Source organism: Piliocolobus tephrosceles, chromosome 9 (assembly GCF_002776525.5).
Source record: "Piliocolobus tephrosceles isolate RC106 chromosome 9, ASM277652v3, whole genome shotgun sequence".
NCBI lineage: Eukaryota > Metazoa > Chordata > Mammalia > Primates > Cercopithecidae > Piliocolobus > Piliocolobus tephrosceles.
Genome location: NC_045442.1, coordinates 68854527 through 68879756, shown reverse-complemented (window position 1 = coordinate 68879756; position 25230 = coordinate 68854527). Strand labels below are relative to the sequence as shown.

Below are 25230 nucleotides of genomic sequence, written 5' to 3'. Positions count from 1 at the left end.
TCCGTCTCAAAAAAAAAAAAAAAAAAGAGAGGTATTTCTGTAGCCATTATTTCCCAGAGGACTGTTGTTGTGTAATATAAAATGCCTTTAAAACTTGTAGCTATGTCTCAAGGCTGCTGAGAGGTTGCAAAACTCTTGAGTGTGTTCGCCATATGCTCAATCTTTTGATAAAGTCTCCTGTGAAATCTATTCAGATTGTATTAGAAGTTAGCATTGAAAAAATTCCTGTCATATGTGGTTACAAATCTGTAGTCTTTTCTCAGTTGCTAAAAGCACATGTGGTAGTGGAATTAAGAGCCTTGTTAAATAGCTGCTGCCAGTGACCTCAAAGTGACATCCAGCCAGGACTGACAGTTATAGTAATTGCTATGTTAATGTGCAAATTTAAAACATCAATAAAGGCCTGGTGCGGTGGCTTACTCCTGTAATCCCCAGCACTTTGGGAGGTTGAGGCAGGTGGATCATTTGAAGTCAGGAGTTCGAGACCAGCTTGGCTAACATGGTGAAGCCATCTCTAGTAAAAATACAAAAAATTAGCCAGGTGTGGTGGCCGGCGCCTGTAATCCAAGCTACTTGGGAGGCTGAGGCAGCAGAATTGATTGAACCCAGAGGCGAAGGTTGCAGTGAGCCAAGATCAAACCATTGCACTCCAGCCTGGGCAACAAGAACAAAATTCCATCTCAAAAAAATAATACTAAAATAGGCCGGGTGCAGTGGCTCAAGCCTGTAATCCCAGCACTTTGGGAGGCCGAGACGGACGGATCACGAGGTCAGGAGATCAAGACCATCCTGGCTAACACGGTGAAACCCCATCTCTACTAAGAAAAATACAAAAAAAAAACTAGCTGGGCGAGGTGGCTGGCGCCTGTAGTCCCAGCTACTCGGGAGGCTGAGGCAGGAGAATGGCGGGAACCCGGGAGGCGGAGCTTGCAGTGAGCCGAGATCCGGCCACTGCACTCCAGCCTGGGCGACAGAGCGATGACTCTGTCTCAAAAAAAAATAATAATAATAATAATAATAATAAAATAAAATAAAACATCAATAAAGTTTTTCTTAGCATTGGTAAATTACTTCATGACATGGAACTGATGAGATTATAGGTTTTATTGCATTGACACATTTTCTAGCCAGTTATTATAAGATATTATTTGTTGTTGGCTATTTCAACATGTGAAATTCAGGTATGAGATACATTTTTTTCACTTAAATATTATGTGGCTGGTATAGTATTTTGAATGTTCCATGTACAGAATGGGGGCTTGTATACCAGATAAGGGAATTAACTTTCATATTAATTTGACAGCCTTTTAGTTAAATATATGCCATACTTGATTTTGTTGCTATGCCAACATTTGCTTATGTGATTCCCAACTTTGCTGCTTTCTAAATATGGCATATGTAAAGGATCTCTGGCAATTTGCTTAATTTTATAATCAAAAGTCTGTTGCTTCAGACCTGTTAATAATTGAGTTTCCATCATATGTAATTTTATTTTTCTATGTCTTCATTTAATGTATTTTGTCTTTGAAGACCTACTAGCTTTTGAAACCTATGAAATCTAAAGTCTGTTTTGTTTCAGGAATTAGGAAATTGCATAGAAGTAGAAACTGTAAAATCAATCCCTTTGTAAAAACTTGGTATTTAGGCCAGGCGCAATGGCTACTGCCTGTAATCCCAGTGCTTTGGGAGGCCATGACGGAAGGATCACTTGAGCCCAGAAGTTTGAGGCCAGCCTGGACAATGTGGCGAGACCTTCTCTCTATAAAAATAAAGATAATTTTTAAAAAAGAGAGTGTTAAAAAAATTCTTCTGGGAAAAGGATTGTAAAAAATAGAAAAAAAGACTTGGTATTTAAGAACCTGTAGGTTGGCATATATATGGCATTGTACCCTATTACTGAAATCTGAAATTTCTTATGACATTTAAAAATTTTGCTAGCCTTCAGTGATTTAAGACATTAGAGAATTCTTCAAAAAAAGTTTTAAACAAAAGTTACATGAGCATTGCCTCAACTGGAATATGAATGGTATATTGCAAGAAATAAAAAATTCCAAGAATATTAAATATTTTTGATGTTCATTTGTAATTTAAAAAACTAAGTCTAGAAAAAAAGATAGCATTTCTTCCCAAAATAAGATGGAAAATATATGAGAATTGATGAGCAGTGATGATAAGAATGTATGAGCCTATGAGCATTGCTTAATGTAGTAACACTTTCTAAATTTCTAACTTTAGGTGATGGAATATGAGAATAGGATTCGAGCCTACTCCACACCAGACAAAATCTTCCGATATTTTGCCACCTTGAAAGTCATCAATGAGCCTGGTGAAGCAGAAGTGTTTATGACACCAGAAGATTTTGTGCGATCCATAACACCCAATGAAAAACAACCGGAACGTAAGTTGCTAAAGTGAAATATAAGGTTGTGATATTTATTTTTTATAAGCTACTTTGTCTCTTTCTACATAGTACTGAAATCTTACAGGTCCTTGTAATAATGTTATGAACAGTGTTGTTATTCAATATCAGGCATTGTGCTAGGCTTTAGGAGTACAAAAGAGAAGCCTGCAGTCTAATGTGGCAATCTGCAACCAGGGTAAGAGGTGGAGGAGATTGTGCCCCTCTGGTTGAGATTCATTGCCTATAATTAGATTGCTCCTGAAGGCAATGCATTACACGTATAACTGCTATTAAGTCACTCTTTAGTGAGGAAAACTAGAAAACATATGGAGTATGAAATTAACACACTTTTAAACAACCAGTGGATCAAATACATAATCACAAAGGAAGTTAGAAAATGCTTTCAGTTGAATGAAAAGGAATACAGAGCCTCCAAAAACTTATGCAGTACCACAAAAGCAGTGCTCAGAGGGAAATTTATAGTTATAAACACCTACATTTAAAAAGAAGAATGATCTAATCAATATTCTAACTTTCACATACATAAAACAAGGTTATATGTTGATTGGTTGTGAAAATGTTGTGACCATAGGCTCAAAGGAGCTTAACCCTGAATTTCCCCAAGAGCAATAGGTTGATATTCACTAATTCATTGTCCACAGTGACCGTACAGAACATAACTACAAATAGCAAGAATTGATTGTACAGTCATGGGCCACTTAATGATGAGGATATGTTCTGAGTAATGTGTCCTTAGGTATTTCGTTATTGTGCAAACATCATGAAGTACTTAATATAAATCTAGATGGTATAACCTACTACACATCTAGACTATATGGTATAGCCTCTTGTTCCTAGGCTATAAACCTGTATGGCATGTTACAGTACTGAATACAGTAGGCAATTGTAACACAATGGTAAGTAATTGTATATCCAAACATATCTAAACATAGAAAAGATATAGTAAAAATATGGTATAAAAGATGGAAAATAGTGCACCTGTAGACTTTATAAACATTGTACACTTAGACTACACTAAATTTATTTTTAAAATAAAATAGTTGTACTATGATGTTATTATTGGTACAAAGTCACTAGGCAATAGGAATTTTTAGCTCAATTATAATTTTATGGGACCACCACTGTATATTAGTCCTTGACCAAAACATCGTTAAGCAGCACATGACTGTATATGGTATAGGAGTAGGATATAAAGAAACGAATTCTTTTTTTTTTTGAAATGGAGTTTCACTCTTGTCACCCAGGCTGGAATACAATGGCGCAATCTCAGCTCACTGCAATCTCCACCTCCTGGGTTCAAGTGATTCTCCAGCCTTGACTCCTGAGTAGCTGGGATTGCAGGCATGTGCCACCATGCCCAGCTAATTTTGTATTTTTTAGTAGAGATGGGGTCTGGCCATGTTGGCCAGGCTGATCTCAAACCCCTGACCTCAGGTGATCCACCTGCCTCAGCCTCCCAAAGTGATGAGATGACAGGCGTGACCCACTGCACCCGGCTAAGAATCTAATTCTCTAGAGAGTATATAGGAAGACATCCTAAATGGAGTACTATTTGAGTTGGGTTTTGAAAAATGAATAATAGCTCATTATATATAGGAGAAAGAAAAGACATCATTCAGAGTGAGTAAATTGTGTGGTCAAAAATACAGACAGATGGGCTAGGTGCTGTGGCTCATGCCTGTAATCCCAACACTTTGGGAGGCTGACGCAGATGGATTATTTGAGCTCAGGAGCTGAGGACCAGCCTGGGCAACATGGTGAAACTCCATCTCTACGAAAAATAAAAAAATTAGCCAGGCACGGTGGTGCGTGCCTGTAGTCCCAGCTACTTGGGAGGCAGAGATGGGACGATGGCTTGAGCCTGGGAGGTGGATATTGCAGTGTGCCGAGATGACACCACTGCACCCAAGCCTGGGCAATAGAGCCAGACCCTGTCTCCAAAAAAAAAAAAAAAAAACAGACACATGAAATAACAAAGTGAGCTTAGGGAACCAAAAACATTTATGTCATTTTCTAACCAGAAAATTCATAATATTTTGCCCACATTATTAATATTCACGTATCTCTAGGTCAAATAAAAACTATGTAGAACCATCATCCCTCCAAAATGTATGAAATTTGCTTTTTAAAATTTTTGGTTGTTGGCGGGGTGCAGTAGCTCATGTCTGTAATCTCAGCACTTTGGGAGGCTGAGGCAGGCAGACCTCTTGAGATTAGGCATTAGAGACCAGCCTGGCCAACATGGCACAACCCTGTCTCTAATAAAAATATAAAAATTAGCTGGGTATGGTGGTGCACGCCTGTAATCCCAGCTACTTGGGAGGCTGGGCAGGAGAATTGCTTGAACCCAGGAGGTAGAGGTTGCAGTGAGCCAAGACTATGCCACTGCACTCTAGCCTGGGTGACAGAGTGAGACTGTGTCTCAGCAGGAGAGACAAAGAGAGAGAGACAGAAAGAGGGAGATAGAAAGAGAGAGAAATAAAAATAAAATTTTTGGTTGTGGAAATTTTCAAACCTGAAAAGTAGAAAATGTAATCAACCCATGTGTACACATCACTTAGCTTCAACAATTATAACACATGGCCAATTGTGTTTCATCTGTAACCTCTCTTACTTCCTTTCCTCACCCCAGATTGTTTTAAAGCCAATTCAAGACATGTAGACAACCTGTAAATACTTTTACATGTGTCTCTAAAGTACAAGAACTTTAAAAAGAATAATACTTTTTAAATATTGCCTTTAAAAACAGGCAGCAGAGGCCAGGCGCGGTGGCTCAAGCCTGTAATCCCAGCACTTTAGGAGGCTGAGACGGGCGGATCATGAGGTCAGGAGATCGAGACCATCCTGGCTAACCCGGTGAAACCCCGTCTCTACTAAAAAAATACAAAAAAAACTAGCCGGGCGAGGTGGCGGGCCCTGTAGTCCCAGGTACTCGGGAGGCTGAGGCAGGAGAATGGCGTAAACCCGGGAGGCAGAGCTTGCAGTGAGCCAAGATCCGGCCACTGCACTCCAGCCTGGGCGACAGAGCGAGACTCCGTCTCAAAAAATAAATAAATAAATAAATAACTGTTAGAGTTGGTTTGTTTAAATTAACCTCTACACTGCATTTGATTGATATGTCTCTTCAGTCTTTTATCTACCGTTTTTTTTCGCTTTCATGGTTTTTTATTGCCATTTATGTGAGACATATTTTATGCCTCGTCTCACATTTCTCAGCCCACCTTTTTGCTCAGGTTGCTGCTGCAGCAGTTAGTTGTACAGTGTTACAGCCTGACAGTTCGAAACCTCAGCTATGTTGTGTATCTGTTGCTTTCTCCTATAGGGCATCTCTGCTGCTATAGCATGGGACACCTGTAGGAGCACACTCAGCCATGTTGGCACATGCACACATTTGGAGATACAAAAGCATTAACACTTACTGCTGAGAATTGGTGGATACCCTCTTCTCCATTGTCTTGGATGATCAATTCTGATATACACACGACATGGTTTCTCAGATGGGGCAAGGGGTGTTGAGCTCTGGTTGTCTACAGTGGTAGTCAACTTAATAACATACCTTTGAATTGGCTTTTTCTGCTGACCTGTTTCACTTTTCTTAGTCCTTCCACACTGATACCTTGCTTTTAAGGAAACCAAACTAGACACCATTTATTTGTGGAAGAATGTAGGTCATTTGTATTATAGAATTTCCCACATTCTGGATTTTACTGATTGCATCCATACAGTGTTGTTTAACATATTTCTCTATCCTTTGTGTTTCACCCATATATAAAATACATAGAAAGTAACTGAAGAATGAATATACCAAAGTGTTAACTCTGTGAATGTTGAAATTATCAGAAATTATTTTATTCTTCTTTGTACGTTTCTTTATTTTCTAATAGACTTTATATATATACGTGTGTGTATATATTCATTCAACATGTATTGATTGATAGTGATGAGTTAGAGAACATTCTAGGTGCAAGAAATACGGTAATTAATAAAATGGACAAAAAGTCCTGCCCTCATAAATAATTTTTTATAATTAGAAAGAAATTAAAGGTATATAAAACTTCTCATTAATTGCATTGAGCTTTTAATTTAGAGCATTGGCTGGGCACTGTGGCTCAAGCCTGTAATCCTAGCACTTTGGGAGGCTATGGCAGGAGGACCACTTGAGACCAGGAGTTCAAGACCAGCTTGAGCAACACAGCAAGACCCTGTCGCTATAAAAATAAAAGTAAAAAAATTAGCCGAGCGTGGTGGCTTGTGCCTATAGTCTTAGCTACTTGGGAGGCTGAGGTGGAGGGATCACTTGAACCCACGAGTTTGAGGTTACAGTGGGCTATGATCATGCCACTGTACTCCAGCCTGGGGGACAGTGTGAGACCCTATCTCAATAATAATAATAATAATAAATTTAGATTCCTTTAAATTAGTTTCAGCACCTTGTTTTGTGATACTGAAGGAAGAAAGTAAAGAAAGCTTGCATGGGCCGGGCGCGGTGGCTCATGCCTGTAATCCCAGCACTTTGGGAGGCCGAGACGGGCAGATCACAAGGTCAGGAGATCAAGACTGTCCTGGCTAACATGGTGAATCCCTGTCTCCACTAAAAATACAAAAAAGAAAGCTTGCATGTAGATAAAATCTTATTTGTGTTGAGAAAAACTTTAGATAAAATTTAACTGAGTTTAATTGAGCAAAGAACAATTGGCAAATCAGGCAGCCCCCAAACCAGAATAGGTTCAGAGAGCCTCCGGTGTAGCCACATGGTGGAAGATTTATGGACAAAAAAAGGAAAGTGACGGACAGAAAATGGAAGTAAGATACAGAAGCGGCCAGATTAGTTGCAGCTTGGAGTGTCCCTTATTTGAACGTGGTTTGAATGATTGGCTGCAACTTGATGATTGGCACAAGAGTATGTTACACATATGCGGAGAGGTTATAGTTCACTATGTACAGAGGAAGCTTTAGGCTGAGCTTAAAATATATAAGGAGGCAGCTTTAGTCTAAACTTAATTTAATAATCCCCCTCTTTTGGTCATCTCAATGGAGAGATTGACCGAAACTTTAGTCACTGATATCACTCTGTCATCATTGTAAATGTACTTATTTGGTCTCAAATCTCACTAGGAGATAGCACGACATGGAATCTGTAAGTTGGGAACAGGGACTTCAGGTTATTTTTTGTAAGTGTTAGAGTAGAGGGGACCTTCTTATGCTGGAATCTCCTGTTTTCAGGAGTAAGAGAAAAACTGGTCTGTTTTAGGACCCATCTGCTTCCTTAAAGTTTGTCGTATTTAGTGTAAGAGACTCCGTTTTGGTTTGATCCGGTCTGCTAGAGCCTAGTGCACAAGCTCAGTCCTCGACCATGGCCTCCCATAATTTTGTTTTAAAATTCCCCCTTTTTAGTCAAGTTCTCACGTGAGTGAGAGTGTGTCCAAAACTTAGAGCCTTAGAGCCACTCTGTTACCATCATTTTGGGTTTCTAGTCTCAGCATGTAATTCATAGTTTTACGACATCCTCATGGTCACACATTTCTTTGAGTGTTTGTCATTCCAGTCAAAGAGAGACCATTTGACATTCTAGAGATGGCTGGATGCATACCTTTAAGTGTTTGAGAGAGTACAGTGTACCAGTGATATGGTTTGGCTCTGTGTCCCGACCCAAATCTCATCCTGAATTGTAATCCCAACATATTGCGGGAGGGGCATGGTGGGAGGTGATTGAATCATGGGGGCGGACTTCCCACTTGCTGTTCTCCTGATAGTGAGTGAGTTCTCATGAAAGCTGATGATTTTAAAGTGTGTGGCACCTTCCCCCTTTGCTGTCTTTCTCTTCTGTCACCATGTGAAGAAGGTCCTTGCTTCCCCTTCACCTTCCACCGTGATTGTAAGTTTACTGAGGCCTCCCAGTCATGCTTCCTGTTAAGCCTGTAGAACTGTGTGTCAATTAAACCTCTTCATAAATTACCCAGTCTCAGGTAGTTCTTTATAGCAATGTGAGAATGGACTAATACAGCCAGGGAGACTACTATTATGACTCTCAAGAGGATGATACCAAGAGTTTGGTCCCCATTATCAAATCAACTAAGATCAAATAGATCAAAGAATGAGCTAGATAAAGAATCTACTTGTTTCAGTCAAGCAGCCTGTTTATTAATCCCCTACAACTGAATATAATACCTGATACATTCTTCCATATGCAACCAGAAGTGTCAGCAACTGCACAGATATTTCTCTGTTTAGCTGGTAAGTAATCTATAGCAATTTTATTTTTTAGCACAACTTTAGCAAGAGAATTTAAAGTCTGTTGTGTAACTTCAGCCTTTGCAGTAGAATCTGCTATAGAGCGTATTTTGAGGGATAAATTTCTAATAATTGCCTCTTTTACTCCAAACCATGGAAAAAGAGACCTGAGAAATGAAACCCATCCAGAAGAGTGAAGGCCTCCTGGCAATATTCTCTTTCGCCTATGCTGGTAATGTTCTCTTTAACCTAAGATATAGATTAAGATAAATTGACCAGTGTTCTGTTTCTGACCAATTATGAAGCAACAGATGTTTTTTGCCCACATTGGCTATTTACCTTTTAATGCTTGTATTAGTCTGTTCTCACATTGCTATGAAAAAATATCCGAGACTGGGTAATTTATAAAGAAAAGAGGTTTATTAGCTGGACGAGGTGGCAGACGCCTGTAACCCTAGGTACTCGGGAGGCTGAGGAAGGAGAAGCACTTGAACCTGGGAGATGGGTGTTGCAGTGAGCCAAGATCACGCCACTGCACTCCAGCCTGGGTGACAGAGTGAGACTCTATTTCAGAAAAGAAAAAAAGAAAAGAGCTTTCATTGGCTCACAGTTCTGCATGGCTGGGGAGGCCTCAGAAAACTTATAATCATGACTGAAGGCACCTCTTCACAGGGTGGCAGGAGACAGAATGAGTGCAAACAGGGGAAATGCCAGAAACTTATAAAAGCATCAGATCTCAGCCGGGTGTGGTGGCTCACACCTGTATTCCCAGCACTTTGGGAGGCCGAGGCAGTTGGATTGCCTGAGCTCAGGAGTTTGAGACCAGCCTGGGCAACATGGTGAAACCCCGTCTCTACTAAGATACAAAAAATTAGCCGGGTGTGGTGGCGTGCGCCTGTAATCCCAGCTACTCAGGAGGCTGAGACAGGAGAATCGCTTGAACCGAGGAGGCGGAGGTTTGCAATGAGCCAAGATCACGCCATTGTACTCCATCCTGGTGACACAGTGAGACTCTATCTCAAAAAAAAAAAAAAAAAAAAAGACCATCAGATCTCATGAGACTCACTCATTATCACGAGAACAGCATGAATCACCCTCATGATTCAGTTACCTCTACCTGGTCCCACCCTTGACACATGGAGATTATGAGGATTACAATTCAACGTGAGATTTGGATAGGGACACAGAGCCAAACCATATCAATGCTATTTTATCTGTGATAACCTTATTTAACAGTTTTACAACTTGTCCAGTGAAATAAGTGCCTCTATCATTAGAGACTTTTTTAGGAATATCCCATGAGGATAACACATTTCCTAATCACCTTTTAACTGTTGTTACAACATCAGCCCTCTTACATGGAAAAGCTTTTATGCAATCAGAAAACATGCATGGATCTCATCTTAATGTGTTCCAGAAAAAACAAAGAAAACATGCATTGAAAATGACAATTGAATGAAATTCCTTTATAAATGTTTAAATGGCCCATCAGGTAGCATAAATGAATATGAAGTTTTGATTGTCTTCCCAGGATTATGGGTGTGACAAACCAAACATTAGCATAAACCGTTTACCAATGTAGAACAGTCACCACACCAACATATATTTTTAATTTGGATCATTTTATCTCTTCCATGATGAGTTATGAAAATGCAGAGCTTTTAATAATGAAAGCTTTAAGGACTCAGGAAGGACCAGGCAGCCATTCAGGTTCTCCATGAGTCCACACTTAACGTTGGACTTAGGTTCTCTTAAATACCTATGCACCTAAATTAGAGAAACAAAACTGGTATTTAAGTTTTGTTTTAAGATGAGTTATCATAGGTAATTTTACTTGGGGCATGGGGTTCATTCACATTGCCTGTCTAAACAGTTTCAGTAACAGCTGATTAGCATGAAAATCTGGCAAAGTATTTTCTTGATATTCAATTATTTTTGTCCTGCTCTTGTTAGTAGTTTTATAAACAAGTTAATCTCTTTATTAGAGTTCTGGGAGTTCTTACCCAGTTCAAATAATATTATTCTAAAGTTATCAGAAAACCTGTATTTAAGGGTGCATGTCATGCCATCCCTTTGGTGAACCTCCTTGAAGATAACAATGCTCCAGGATTTTGCTTGCTTATGAATTTTTCAGAAACTACATCAGCATGAAGAAACAACTTAAAATGGTCCTAGTTTAAAACATAGTTGACAAGGAAATTTGGTTATTTCTGTGGCCTACAATAATTTAACATAACACTCATAATTATAACCGATGGTATATATCCAGACATATGAGAATTTTAGGAACCCTATACAGTTTTGGAACATATATTAATAACATTTATAAAAACAGAAATAGAAGAGGGTTAAACCTCATTTCTTATTTGACAGTGCTTCTCATGTAGTTTAACATATCAAATAACCCTGTTTATCTTTCTTTTGGATGCTTTGGGGGCCCTTTGTTGCATCCCAAAGTGAGAGGTCAACAAAAAAGACTTAATTTTGAAGTTGAAATTTGATTTTAGGAAGCCTGTCAGATACGTCAAAGGTTTAAAACACTTTACCAAAACAGGATCACAGGTCACTCTAAAATAATAATCATTCACTTTGCCAAAATGGTAATTTTTTTTTTTTTTTTCTTTTGAGATGGAGTTGTGCTCTTGTTGCACAGGCTGGAGTGTAATGGCATGATCTTGGCTCACCCCAACCTCCGTCTCCCAGGTTCAAGTGATTCTCCTACCTCAGCCTCCCGAGTAGCTGGGATTACAGGCATGCGCCACCACACCTGGCTAATTTTTTTGTATTTTTAGTAGACACAGGGTTTCTTCATGTTGATCAGGTTGGTCTTGAACTCCCGACCTCAGAAGATCTGCCCACCTTGGCCTCCTAAAGTGCTGGATTACAGGCGTGAGCTACTGTGCCTGGCCAATAAAAATTTTTTTTTTTTTTTTTTTTTTTTTTTTTTTTGTTGAGACGGAGTCTCGCTCTGTCGCCCAGGCTGGAGTGCAGTGGCCGGATCTAAAATATTTTTAAAAGCAAAAACCTCACTTCCAAGATGAGGTTAGAGGAAAAATAAAATAAGATAAAATAAAATAAAGTAAAGTAAAGGTTAGAGGGAAAATAAAATAAAGTAAAGTAAAATAAAATTGCAAAAACCTTTACTCTTTGGTAGAGAGGAGACTCTGGTTTCTGAACAATCAAAATACCTGAGAAAGACAGCAGAAGACAGAATCTGTCTCTCCTTCACTCTGTTTTGTTTTTTGCAATTTACTCAAAAACGAACAGAAATATTTTAGTAACACTTATTAGTACTAGGATTTTTTGTTCAAAAGAGAAAAACCAAATAATACTTTTGTATTAGTGTAATATCAATATTTAAGCTAACTTTAATAAAGCCTATGAACTAATCTAATTTTAGTCAGTTTTGACCACCATGTTTCTACAAACCTTTTAAAATTTCTTATGTATTCTTATTCTTTTTTTTCAGCTTTCTGTATTTTCGTTTTATTTACATCTTTTTAATTCCTTCAGTTTGAAATAATTTTTACGTAACTTCAAACTAGACAATTTTTTTAACAAATACACATTTTCATGCCTTTATAACTGCCTCATCAAAAGTGTATCTTGCTTTTGTTTATACACTCAGTACAGAATTTTCTTAAATTTAGTAGTTTTAATTACATATAGTAACTACATTAACTCTTAGCAACTCTAATTTCTAATGAAATCCCTAGGAAGTAATTTTGAACTGTTTTATATTAGTATTTGTACAGGAAAACCATTTTATCACTTTTTGGAAAAATGTTTTCTCAAGTTATTATTAGTTAATACATATAAATATATTTAGCTTTTTTATACCATATAACATACCGAGGTATATACATTTAAACTTCTGTTTAATAATGAATGTTTTGGTATTTTAACTTACAAATGACTCAGATTTTTTGGCTATTATTTAATTTAACATAGCATAACTTTCAGACTTTTAATTACTGAAAGAATTGTGAAACTGTGACTGAGGTACCCTCCCTAATGTCTTCCCCAGTCATCTTGGGTCTCAAGTAGCCACCCGGTATCCATGATGGCTGTGAAGGGGACAGGACCTGTTTTGAGTCCTGAATTCGCATACCAGCTGTAGAGCTCAGGTCAGAAGACTGAGCTGTGAAGATGATGCCAGGAGGATCCAGACCCTCCCAGAATAGCCAGGAGACAAAGCTGGGGCAAGAAAGGAGGGAACACATTGGGCTTGCCTCTAATTTGTAGCTGCTGGCCTAGGCACTGAGGACATATCTCCAGATCTCACCACAGCCACTTACCAGGACCCTCCAAATCCATAGGCTCAAAACCAGAAACATAAGCTCACAGTCAAACCAAGCAAGTGTTGAATTGTATTTAACTGACAATTTTGAACCCATTTCTATTTTACCAGTAATTTAAAAACCAGCTTTATTTACCAAACATTATTGTATACACACAACACATATAGACCTAGAGACAGACTGATCTTACAATGTTCATAAAGTTTTCTCATTTGCTGGCTTTTAAATAGTTTTTCTTTTCCCCATTCAGACTATCACTCTTCCAATTACCTGTTTCATTGCCCTAAGCAATTGTTACCTAGGCAGCTCTAAATTAGCATGTCTAAAGGGATAACTCTTAAATGAAAAAAGAAAATTTATATTCCAGAAGCACAGAGCTAAGACTTTAGTCCTAAATATAGTATCATTATTTGCTTAGACAAAGGAAAAAATGGTATAAGTAAATTTCAGTTAAGACAAGAAGAGTGCACCAGCGCTTCGGGAGGCCTAGGTGGCTGACTGAATGGACCCCTCCGCTTAGCCAAAGGGATTCCAAAGATAAATGAGAAACTGGTTCAGGCCATGATGGGAAGGGATTGTTGGAACTCAGGCTTAACTGACTAGCACTAACATTGAAACAGGTATTTAAGACTGACAAAACAGACTCTTTGTAGCAATAAGATACCACATTCCAGCCTGACTAGTATAGCATCACATGACAGATAGCAGGCCCTGCAAGAAATCAAAGTATTTTACTGCAAACTATGTTTCTTTGGCACATTTTGAAATGGCCCTGCAAAGCTGTCTCTTCTGGGGGAAATTTACATTCTGCAGAGAATCACCTTCCCTTTTTCTGGTCTTTGATCCTGAAGAGATTAGCTGAGAGCCTAGCACCTTTTAAAGGCTTGAGTAGGAAATATTTGCCATCTTTTGTCCCTAAGGGCGGCCACTTATGAGACTTTATTTACATAATAAGAACCTTGGTCTCCACAACCCCTATCTTAGCCCACTCCTTTCTATTGACTCCAGATCTTACATAATAATTTAACTCTTTTAACCAATTGCCAGTCAGAAAATCTTTGAATCTGCCTGTAAGCCGTTCCCCTGCTTCAGATTGTCCTGCCTTTCTGGACCAAACCAGTGTATACCTTACTGTGTTAACTGATGTCTTATGTCTTCCTAAAATACGTAAAAACCAAGTTGTAACCGAACCACATTTGGTACGTATTCTCTGGACCTGCTGAGGCCATGTCACTGGTTATGGTCCTCACATTTGGCTCAGAATAATTTCTTCAAATATTTTATAGAGTATGTTTTTTTTTTCATCAACAGTAATCATGAGGAAATTCTGATATATTGAAATGAGATTCATTGGGAAACTTGGCTTCCGTTTTCATTTGCTCATGAACAGGAATTGCCAGAAATGTTGATGTGGCAGAAGTAAAAGATGTATTATTCCTATATGGATTGAGAAAAGGAAAAAAGTGAGGCTCTAGATTTTTTTGTGGTTTGAATTTCTATCAGAAATGGCTGGACTCTAGCCAGTAGCTCATATTTCAACTTTATTTTGTTGTATTTTTCACACATACTGTATCCCAGGATACCCAACAGATCTAAATTTGTAAGTTTTACTTTTAGAACAGTTCAAAAATAATCATGAAGCAGAGACTACATTAAGCAGTTTTAAAATGAATAGGGAGCAGATGAATTTTAGAGTGCAAGATGAATAAGAATTCTTCTGTACCAAATGTCAAGAAAGTTTGGAGTAATCATAGTTGAGTAGGACAGACATTAAAAGGAAAAAAATATTCTGTGTGATTTGAATATGTCCCATCTCCCTCTCTGTGAAGCCTGAATGTCATTGCCATCCCTAGATATAATGAGATAGATAGTTGCTTCAGGCTCTGAGCTTTGAGTGGTGCTTCCTATTGTAGTAACCAGCTCTGCATAGCTCACCAAATATTTGAGGAAACAGTGGCATGGGGAGAATTTTTAAAATTCTATGTAGGAAAACTTGAGCTTTCTTTAGAGCAAAGCATAGCCTGTTGCAAAGAGGATCCCTATTTTCTTTCCACCATATCCAACTGGTTGACCTTATTATCTTGATGTGATTTCATCTTCATTGGAGATGAAAAGGGTGTAAAAGAGGGAGTCACAGATCATATTGTGATTTACTTCTCCAGGACTCCATATTATCTCTACGATGACCCCTTGTAGCAGGACAAGCCGCAGACAAAACCCCTCAGACACCAAGTTAAAGAAGGAAGGGCTGTATTGGGCTGGGAGCTTTAGCAAGACTCACGTCTTCAAAAACCGAGCTCCCTGAGTGAGCAATTCCTGTCCCTTTTAAGGGCTTACAACTCTAAGGGGGTCTGTATGAGAGGTTCGTGATCGATTGAGCAAGCAGGGGTACATGACTGGGGGCTGCATGCACTGGTAATCAGAACGGAACAGAACAGGACAGGAATTTTCACAGTGCTTTTCCATACAATGTCTGGAATCTATAGATAACATAACTGGTTAGGTCAAGGGTCAATCTTTAACTACCAGGCCCAGGATGTGGCACTGGGCTGTCTGCCTGTGGATTTCATTTCTGCCTTTTAGTTTTTCCTTCTTCTTTCTTTGGAGGCAGAAATTAGGTATAAGACAATACGAGGGGTGGTCCGCATCCGCATAAGACAATATGAGGAGTGGTCTCCTCCCTTACCCTAAGTATTCTTTTTTTTTTTTTTTTTTTATTTGAGACAGAGTCTCACTCTGTCTCCCAGGCTGTAGTGCTGTGGTGCGATCTCGGCTCACTGCAAGCTCCTCCTTCCGGGTTCATGCCATTCTCCTGCCTCAGCCTCCCGAGTAGCTAGGACTACCGCGCCCAGCCAATTTTTTTGTATTTTTAGTAGAGATGGGGTTTCACTGTGTTAGCCAGGATGGTCTCAATCTCTTGACCTCGTAGTCTGCCCACCTCGGCCTCCCAGAGTGCTGGGATTACAGGCATGAGCCACCGCTCCTGGCGCTAAGTATCCTTAATAATAATCTTATATACAGTACTTTATTGATTGATGGATTGATTGATTGGTTGATTGAGACGGGGTCTTGCTATGTTGTCCAGGCTGATCTGGAACTCCTGGGCTCACATGATCCTCCTTTCTGGGCCTCCCAAAGTGCCAGGATTATAGGTGTGAGCCTATAGGCCCTATAGCCTGTTATAGGTGTGAACCATGCCTGGCCCCTTAGAACACTTCTAATTTGGTTAATAATTTTTCACATGGTTATATACATGCAATATATTTTAAAAACATTTTTGCACTAATGTTTTTTTTCCAAACAAGGTAAGTTCTTTCAGTAAAAGGTCCTCGTGTTCTACCGATAGCAACAAGAGGCAGAGAAATTCTAGGCAGACTGGGGCAGGTCCCTGACAAAACCCCACCTTCAAGCCAACAAGCCTGAAACCTGTGGCCTAAAGTGAGAACTTCTATTCCTGTGGCCTGCTCAAATGTTGCCTTTCCTAAACTACCCATGGCCCACCCCCATCCTGTGCCTATAAAGACCCCAGACTCAGTCAGAGAAGCGGCTGAACATTGAAGAGAAGTGACTTGACTTCAAGGGACAGCTTGATGGCTTGACTTTTTGGTGAAGAGTCCAGCCTATACAGCTGGACTTGAGAGGAAGATTACCTGTCTATCCCATCCCCTTTCCAGCTCCCCTTCCTGCTGAGAGCCACTTTCATCGTTCAGTAAAATCCTCTGCATTCACCATCCTTCAATTTGTTTGTGCAACCTCAATTTTCCTGGATGCCAGACAGGAGCTTGGGAGCCAACAAGTGCAGATACCAAAAAAAGGCTGTCACACTGGCCCTTTCCCCTTGCTGGCAGAGGGCAGCTGTCCCACATGATGAGGCAGAGGGCCCACTGAGCTGTTAACACTTAAGCCATCTGTAGATGGCAGAGCTAAAGGAGCACTGTAACCACCCTCTGGGGCTTCAGGAATTGCAGGCACCCCCATCCAGATGCTGCTGCATGGCCCGTATGGTGTTTGCTCCTGCCGGCACCCAAAAGCAGTTGGCTGGTTCCTGCACTTGCTTGTTCTGGTTCCTGCACTTGTTTGCTTGCACACTCCCTCCCGCAATGGGTAGACAGGGGCAGGCTAAGCAAACGAGGCACCCCTGTGAGTCCTGTGAAAGGAAATATCCTGCTTCACTCCTTTTGTTTTTAATCCTCTGCAGTGCTGCTTAGTACAGAGCAAGGATTGGCCATCTACAGCTAACTGCCTATTTCTGTATGGCCCATGAGCAGAGAATGGTTTTTACATTTTTTAAATGGGTGAAAAAAAAAATCACAAGAAGCAGCTTTGTGAAACTTGAGAGTGACATGAAATTAAAATGTCTGTGTCCATGAAAAGAGTTATTTGCAATCTCATTTCACTCCCATTCTTATTAGAGATAACCACTGTTATTAATTTGGTGTTTATCGTTTTTGTTGAAGACTATAACATCATGTATATTCATTGTCCTTCCTTAGGGGATGATTATATTTATTACTGCCGCATGATTACTACATTTCCCTTACTTTTATATAAGTTTTATAAGTTTCCCTTACTTTTATGTAAAGAACACATAGCTGTTCTTTTATTTTCACTGCTATAAGTTGTGGATATTATTTGTATAAATTTATACAAATATGCCAGTATATGATTTATTAGTTAGTTATTGCTATGTAACAACCAGAAAATGTCAGTGGCATACCTAGCATTTATTTGGCTCATGCCTCTGTGTAATTGCCTGACAAGTTCTTGTTGCCCACTGCACAGATAGAGCTGATTCACTGAGATGGCAGTATTGCAGTAAAGAGAGTTTAATTAATGCAAGGCCAGCCAAGTAGAAGGACAGGAGTTTATTATTCATGAAGTCAGCCTCCCTAAGGACTCAGAGGCCAGGGTTTTTATTGATAGTTTGGTGGGCAGGAGGCTGGGGAATAGGTGCTGCAGATTGGTTAAGGATGAAATCACGGGGGTGTAGAAAACAGTCCTCATGCACTGAGGCTGCCTCTATGTTTGGGCCACAGGACGGGTTCAGTCATGAGTCATGGGTCTGGGTGGGGTTATTCAGTTGCCAGAATGCAAAAGTCTGAAAAATATATCAAAAGATGAATCTTAGATTCTACAATAGTGATGCTATTTATAGAAGCAGTTGGGGAAGTCACAAGTCTTGTGACCTCTGGGCACATGACAACTGAGTTGTAAGGGGTTAGAGAAACTATGCCTACATTTTAATGGAATTCAGACCTCTTCCATAATCCTAATCTTGTGGCCTTTTACTAGTTTTACAAATGTTGCTTTGGTCCCTGAGCAAGGAGTTTTAGGGAGGGACTATTACCATTCTTGTTTTCAAGTTAAACTATAGTCTAAATTCCTCCGATTCCCAGGCTTTTGCCCAGGAATGAGTAAGGACAGCTAGCCTATGAGGCTAGAAGCAAGATGGAGTCAGCCATGCTAGACTTCTCTTGCTGTCATAATCTTTGCAAAGGCACTTTCATTTGCAGATCCCATGAGGTGCACTCTGCTGCTCTCTGTTGAGCTCTGTAGATAGGCTAGAGGTTGTCTAATTAAGCTAGGGTAGCTCTGAAAGTTTGTCAGCAGATTTGTCAGCCTGCTTTGTGTGTTTATCACTTTTTAGATCACTGGCCCATCCAGGATATATTTTTCTTATAGATGGCCAAGATCTAAGAAAGAAAGCCAACCTCAGAAGTCCATTTTAAGGATGCTTATGTCCCATCTGCTAATATCCCATTGGCTAAAACAAGTTACATAACAAAGCCCAAAGTCAAGGACTTTTCCATAGAGGTCAAGGGGGAAGGAAGTAAATATTTGAGATCAGTAGTCTAATCTACCATACCAGTTTTTTGTGTTGTTTTGTTTTAGAAACAGGGTCTTGCTCTGTTGCCCAGGCTGGAATGCAGTGGCACATTCATAGGTTATGTAACCTTGAACTTCTGGGCTCAAGTTATCCCCTACTTTCGCTTCCTGAGTAGCTAGGACTACAGGTGTGTACCATCACACCCAGCTAATTAAAAAATTTTTTGCAGAGACAAGTGTCTCACTGTGTTGCCCAGGCTGCTCTCAAACTCTTGGCCTCAAGTGATCTTCCCAGCTCAGACTTCCAAAGTGCTGGGATTATAAGTGTGAGATACCACTTTGGGAGGCTGAGGCGGGCGGATCACGAGGTCAGGAGATCGAGACCATCCTGGCTAACATGGTGAAACCCCGTGTCTACTAAAAATACAAAAAATTAGCCGGGCGTGGTGGTGCGTGCCTGTAGTCCCAGCTACTCGGAGGCTGAGGCAGGAAATTGGCTTGAACCCGGGAGGCGGAGCTTGCAGTGAGCTGAGATGGTGCCACTGCACTCCAGCCTGGGCGACAGAGACAGATTCCGTCTCAAAAAAAAAAAAAAAGTGTGAGATACCACATCTGGCTCCATGCCAGTTTTTTTAATCATTACAAACCATACTGCAGTGAATGTTCTCCTATATTAGTGCCCTGGTACATATTTGCAATAAGTTATTTTCTTTCTTTTTATTTTATTTTATTTTATTTTGAGATGGAGTTTCACTCTGGTTGCCCAGGCTAGAGTGCAATGGCACAATCTTGGCTCACTGCAACCTCCATCTCCTGGGTTCAAGTGATTCTCCTGTCTCAGCTTCCCAAGTAGCTGGGATTATAGGCATGCACTACCATGCCTGACTAATTTTGTATTTTTAGTAGAAACAGGGTCTTGCTCTGTTGCCTAGGTTTCACCCTGTTGGTCAGGTTGGTCTTGAACTCCTGACCTCAGGTGATTCACCTAAAGTGAATGGGATTAGGTGAATCTTAAAGTGTTGGGATTACAGGCGTGAGCCACCACGCCTGGCCAAGAAGTTATTTTCAGCATATACCTGGAACTGGACTTGCTGGCCCATAGAATACATTCCTCATTCCTCTTCACATTTACTAGACATTGCCAAGTTGATTTCCAGAGTAGATACAATAATTTACCTTCTCTCCAAGAATATATGAGTTTCTTCCTCTGCATTCCTGCCAACACTTGGTATTATCAGATTTAAATTTTAACAAACTTATGACAGTAAATTATTGTCTCTTTGTGCTTTTTCTACTCTCTATTTTCTTTATTTCTACTTTGATCTTTATTATTTCCTTCCGCCTACTAATATTTGGTTGAGTTCTTGTTTTTCTAGCTCCCTAAGGTGCAATATTAGGTTGTTTATTTCAGGGCTTTCTTCTTTTTCAGTGTAGTGTTTATTGTTATCAACTTCCCTCTTAGAATTGTTTTTGGTATATTCCATAGCAAAAACATGTTGTGTTTCCATTTTTGTTTGTCTCAATAAATTTTTTAAATTTTCTTTTTAATTTCTTCATTGACCCATTATTCAGGAGCATATTGTTTGATTTCCACATCTTTGTAAAGTTTCCAAGGTTCCTCCTGTTACTTATTTCTGGTTTTATATCTTTGTGGTCAGAAAAGATACTTGATACAGTTTCAGTCTTCTTAAATTTGTTAAGACTTGTTTTGTGGCCTAACATATGATTTGTCCTGAAGAAGTGTTCATGTACAGGTGAGAAGAATGTGTATTCTGTAGCAGTTGGATGAAATGTTCTGTGTATCTCTCTTAAGTCCATTTTGTCCAGAGTACAGTTTAAATCTGATGTTTCTTTATTGATTTTCTTTCTGGATGATCTGCCCATTACTGAAAGTGGGATGTGGAAGCCCCCTGCTATTATTGTATTGTGATCTCTCTCTCTTTCTAGATCTATTAACATTTGCTTTATATTTAGGTACACTGAAATTGGGTTCATCTGTATTTACAATTGTCATATCTTCTTAATGAATTGACTCCTTTATTACTAAATAATACCTTCCTTGTCTCTTTTTACAGTTTTTGACTTATACTATATTTTATCTAGGTATAGGTACGCCTGCTCTCTTTTGGTTTCTGTTTCCAAATATCTTTTTCCCTTTACTTACTTTCAGTCTGTTTGTGTCCTTACTGGTGAAATGAGTCTCTTATAGGCATCATATAGTTGAGTCTTTTAAAAAATTTATTCAGCCATTCTGTTTTTTAGTTGGAGAATTTAGACGATTTATAGTCTCTGTTATTTTTGATATGTAAGGACTTTATTACAGCCATTTTGTTACTCATTTTCTGGTTGTTTTGTAACCACTCTCTTCCTTTTTTTCCTTTGTAGTATATTTTCTCTGGTAGTATATTTTAATTCCTTGCCTTTTATTTTTAGTGCGTCTATTACAGGATTTTTCTTTGTGGCTACCGTGAGGCTTACAAAAAACATAATTATGACAGATTATTTCAAGCTGATAACAGCTTAACTTTGATCACAGGCACCCAAAAACTCTACACTTGAAAGTGTTTTAAATAATTTTCTGGTTTTATTTTGCATTTCACTAATGACAAGTGAGGCTTATCATCTCTGCATGTTATTGATTACTTACATTGCCTTTTCTATGAATTGCCTGTTTAGAGTCTCTGCTCATTTTTCCATTTTATTTTCTTTTTTAGTAAAAATAGTTTATATATTCTCATTGAAATCTGTTACGTACATTGCAGATCTCTTCTAGTCTGGGGCCTTTTTATTTTGTTCGTAGTGATTTTTTTTTTCTTTTTTTTTTTTTTTTTTGAGATGGAGTCTTGCCCAGTCGCCCAGGCTGGAGTGTGGTGGCACGATCTCGACTTACTGCAAACTCCGCCTCCCGGGTTCACGCCATTCTCCTGCCTCAGCCTCCCAAATAGCTGGGACTACAGGCTCCCGCCACTACGCCCAGCTAATTTTTTTGTATTTTTAGTAGAGATGGGGTTTCACCGTGTTATCCAGGATGGTCTCGATCTCTTAACCTTGTGATCTGCCCGTCTCGGCCTCCCAAAGTGCTGGGATTACAGGCATGAGCCACTGTGCCCGGCCTGTTTGTGGTGATTTTTAAAGCACAGAAGTTGTCAATATTGATATTTGCAAATGTTTCAGTCATCTCTTTGATAGTTTGTACTGTTATTTTTAACTGCTTTATTAAGATATAGTTAACAAAATAAATAGTACATATTTATGTGTTTGATGAGTTTTGACATACTAGTCATAAGTATATTCTAGTGAAAGCATCAACACAATATAATGACACGTTTATCACCTCATGAGTTTCTTCATTCCCATTTGTAATATTTCTTTACCTCTTTTTCCTGCCCTCAAAGTCCCAGGCAACCACTAATCTGCTGTTTGTTTTCCATATCCTAACTGATTTTCAGTCTACTTTCTCTATCAATTATTGAGAGAAGGGTGTTGATTTCTGATTTTAGTTTTGGATTTGTCTGTTCATACTTTCAGTTCTATCAGTTTGGTTTTTTGTTTGTTCATTTTAGAGATCGGGGAGCCTCACTATGTTGCTTGGCTGGAGTGCAGTGGCTGTAAATAGACATGATCATAGTATACTGCCCGCTCGAACTCCTGGCTCCTGGCCTCAAGTGATCCTCCTAGTCTCAGCCTCCCAAGTAGCTGGGACTACAAGCACATGACCCTGTGCTTGGCTCTAGTTTTTGCTTCACATATTTTGAAACTCTTTTATTAGGTACACACATTTTTAGGATTATTAATATTGTTTGGTGAATTGACCCTCTTATCATTACATAATTGATTCTCTTTATCCATGGGATTTTTTTTTTTTTTTGCTCTGAAGTCTACATAGCCTGATATTTATATAGCCACTCCAGTTTTCTTCTGATTACTTTTTTATGACTCTTTTTCTATCCTGTTACTTTTAACCTTCTTACATCATTATATTTTAAATGGGGTTCCTTAGAACTTGAGGATAAATTCAAATAATAAAAAATAAAATAGGGTTCTTGTGGACAGCATGTAGCTAGGTCTTGTTTTTTATACAGTAGGATAGCCTCTATCTTTTAATTACTACATTTATTGATATGCTTAGATTTAGACCCACCATTTTATTTGTTTTTTTCTTATTTCTCCATCTTTTTATGTTCTTTTTATCCCCTTGCCTGCCTTGTTTTTGGATTATTGAAAATTTTTTAGTATAGTTTGAATTAATCTTTTGGGTTAATATTTCTTTTTATATCTTTATTCTACTTGTGTCTATAGGTATTGTAATATACATACTTAACTTTTTACAGTCTATTAAGAATTTATATTTTACCACTTTCAGTGAAATATAGATAGATATCTTTTCACCATGTAAGTCTCTCCTAACTTTATGTTGTCGTGTCCTATGTGTTATATCTATATACATAAAAAATTCTATTAGACATTGTCTTGTTTTTTTTAGTAACTATCATACATAAAAGACTTGCAAGGAGAAAATATTATATATGTCCAGATAGTAACTATGTCTGTTGCTCTTTTTAAATTTTTTTAAGTTCCTTTGGTATCATTTTCTTTCCCCCCTGAAGAATAAAATGTCTTTTGAAGCAGGTCTCTTGGTGACAAATTCTCTTGTTTTCCTTCATGTTAGAATTTTTTATTTTGTCTTCATTCATGAAAGCTATTTTCACTTAGATAAATAATTCTGGGCTGAAATTCTTTTCTTTCAGCAGTTTAAACTGTCTACTTCAAAGATTTTTAATTATCTTTTAAAAAAATATTAAAAGGTTTTTTAGATGAAATTGCTGAGGCAAACAGCATAAGTGAGGAGAGATGGGATCCAAGAATGAAATTCTAAGAAGTGTAAATATTTAAGGGATAGGCAGAATAATCATCAAAGGAGTTTAAGAAGAAGCAGACAAGATTATATGAAGATGATTATGAGAAATTGGAAATACGGATATATGATCTTAGGCAAATTTTTTAACGTCTCTAAATCTAATTTTCTCATTTTTAAAACAGATAATAGCAACTAACTTGTATGGTTATGAAAATTAACATATATATTATGTACCTACTTCTTCATGGCCTACTTCATGTCAGTATTTGCTTATAAAGTGACAAGAATTCTCAGTAAGTTCCAGGCTGTCCTCTCATGCCATGCCCCTTTCCCTGACTTTTTTTTTTCTTTTTTTTTTTTTTAACTATAATGAAGATGCATAAAGCACCTATTACAAGGCCTACAAAAATGCTCAATAGATAACTCATTACAATGATTATTAACACAGATGATAAAACCAAGTAGCTTTAATGTCTCTCATATCTGATACGCTGAAACTATACTTTCTTTTGCTAGCTTATATTACCTTGCATTGCTGAAAAATATAAACATTTTAATACATTTTTAGGATAAATTTTAGTGCTAAACACATGTAGAATAATGAAACTGGATCTTCCATCTCTCATACAAAAATCAACTCAAGATGAATCAAAGACTTAAATACAAGATGTGAGATCATCAAAATTCTGTAGGATAACCTTGGAAAAACTCTTCTGGACATTGGCCTAGGCAAAGAATTCATGACTGAGACTCCAAAAGCAAATGCAACAAAAATAAAGAAATGGGACCTAATTAAACTAAAGAGCTTCTGCACAGCAAAAGAAATAATCGGAGTAAACAGACAGCCCATAGAATGGGAGAAAATATTTGCAAACTATGCATCTGACAAAGGACTAGTATTGAGAATCTGTAAGGAACTCAAATAAACCAGCAAGAAAAAACAAATAATCCCATCAAAAGGTAGAAAACGATATGAATAGACATTTCCCAAAAGAAGATATACAAATGGCCAACAAAATTATGAAAAAATGCTCAGCATCACTAATCATCAGAGAAATGCAAATTAAAATCACAAAAAGATACCACATTACTCCTGCCAGTAATTAAAAGTCAAAAAGCAATAGATATTGGCGTGGATGTGGTGAAAAGGGAACGCTTTTATACTGCTGGTGGGAATGTAAATTGGTACAACCTCTACGGAAATCAGTATGGATATTCCTTAAAGAACTAAAAGTAGGCTGGGTACGGTGGTTCACATCTGTAATCCTAGCATTTTGGGAGGCTGAGGTGGACAGGTCATGAAGTCAGGAGTTCGAGACCAGCCTGGCCAGCATAGTGAAACTCCTTCTTTACTAAAAATACAAAAATTAGCTGGGCATGGTGGCACATGCCTGTAGTCCAGCTACTCAGGGCTGAAGCAGGAGAATCACTTGAACCCAGGAGATGGTGGTTGCAGTGAGCCAAGATTGTGCCACTGCACTCTAGCCTGGGCAACAGAGTGAGACTCTGTCTAAAAAAAAAAAAACAAAAAAAAAACAACAAAAAAAAAACTAAAAGTAGCAGATCTACCATTTGATCCAGCAGTCTCACTA

General features: G+C 38.5%; 1 protein-coding gene across 3 annotated transcripts in view; it reads left to right on the top strand.

Moving 5' to 3' along the window:
* Window positions 1-25230, top strand: part of MICU1 (mitochondrial calcium uptake 1) — a 255950-nt gene that overhangs the window by 62364 nt on the left and 168356 nt on the right. For all 3 annotated transcript variants that reach the window (XM_026455328.1, XM_026455329.1, XM_026455327.1), the window contains exon 4: window positions 2236-2398. In XM_026455328.1, coding sequence (XP_026311113.1) covers window positions 2236-2398 — 163 coding nt within the window. The remainder of the gene's footprint in view (window positions 1-2235; window positions 2399-25230) is intronic.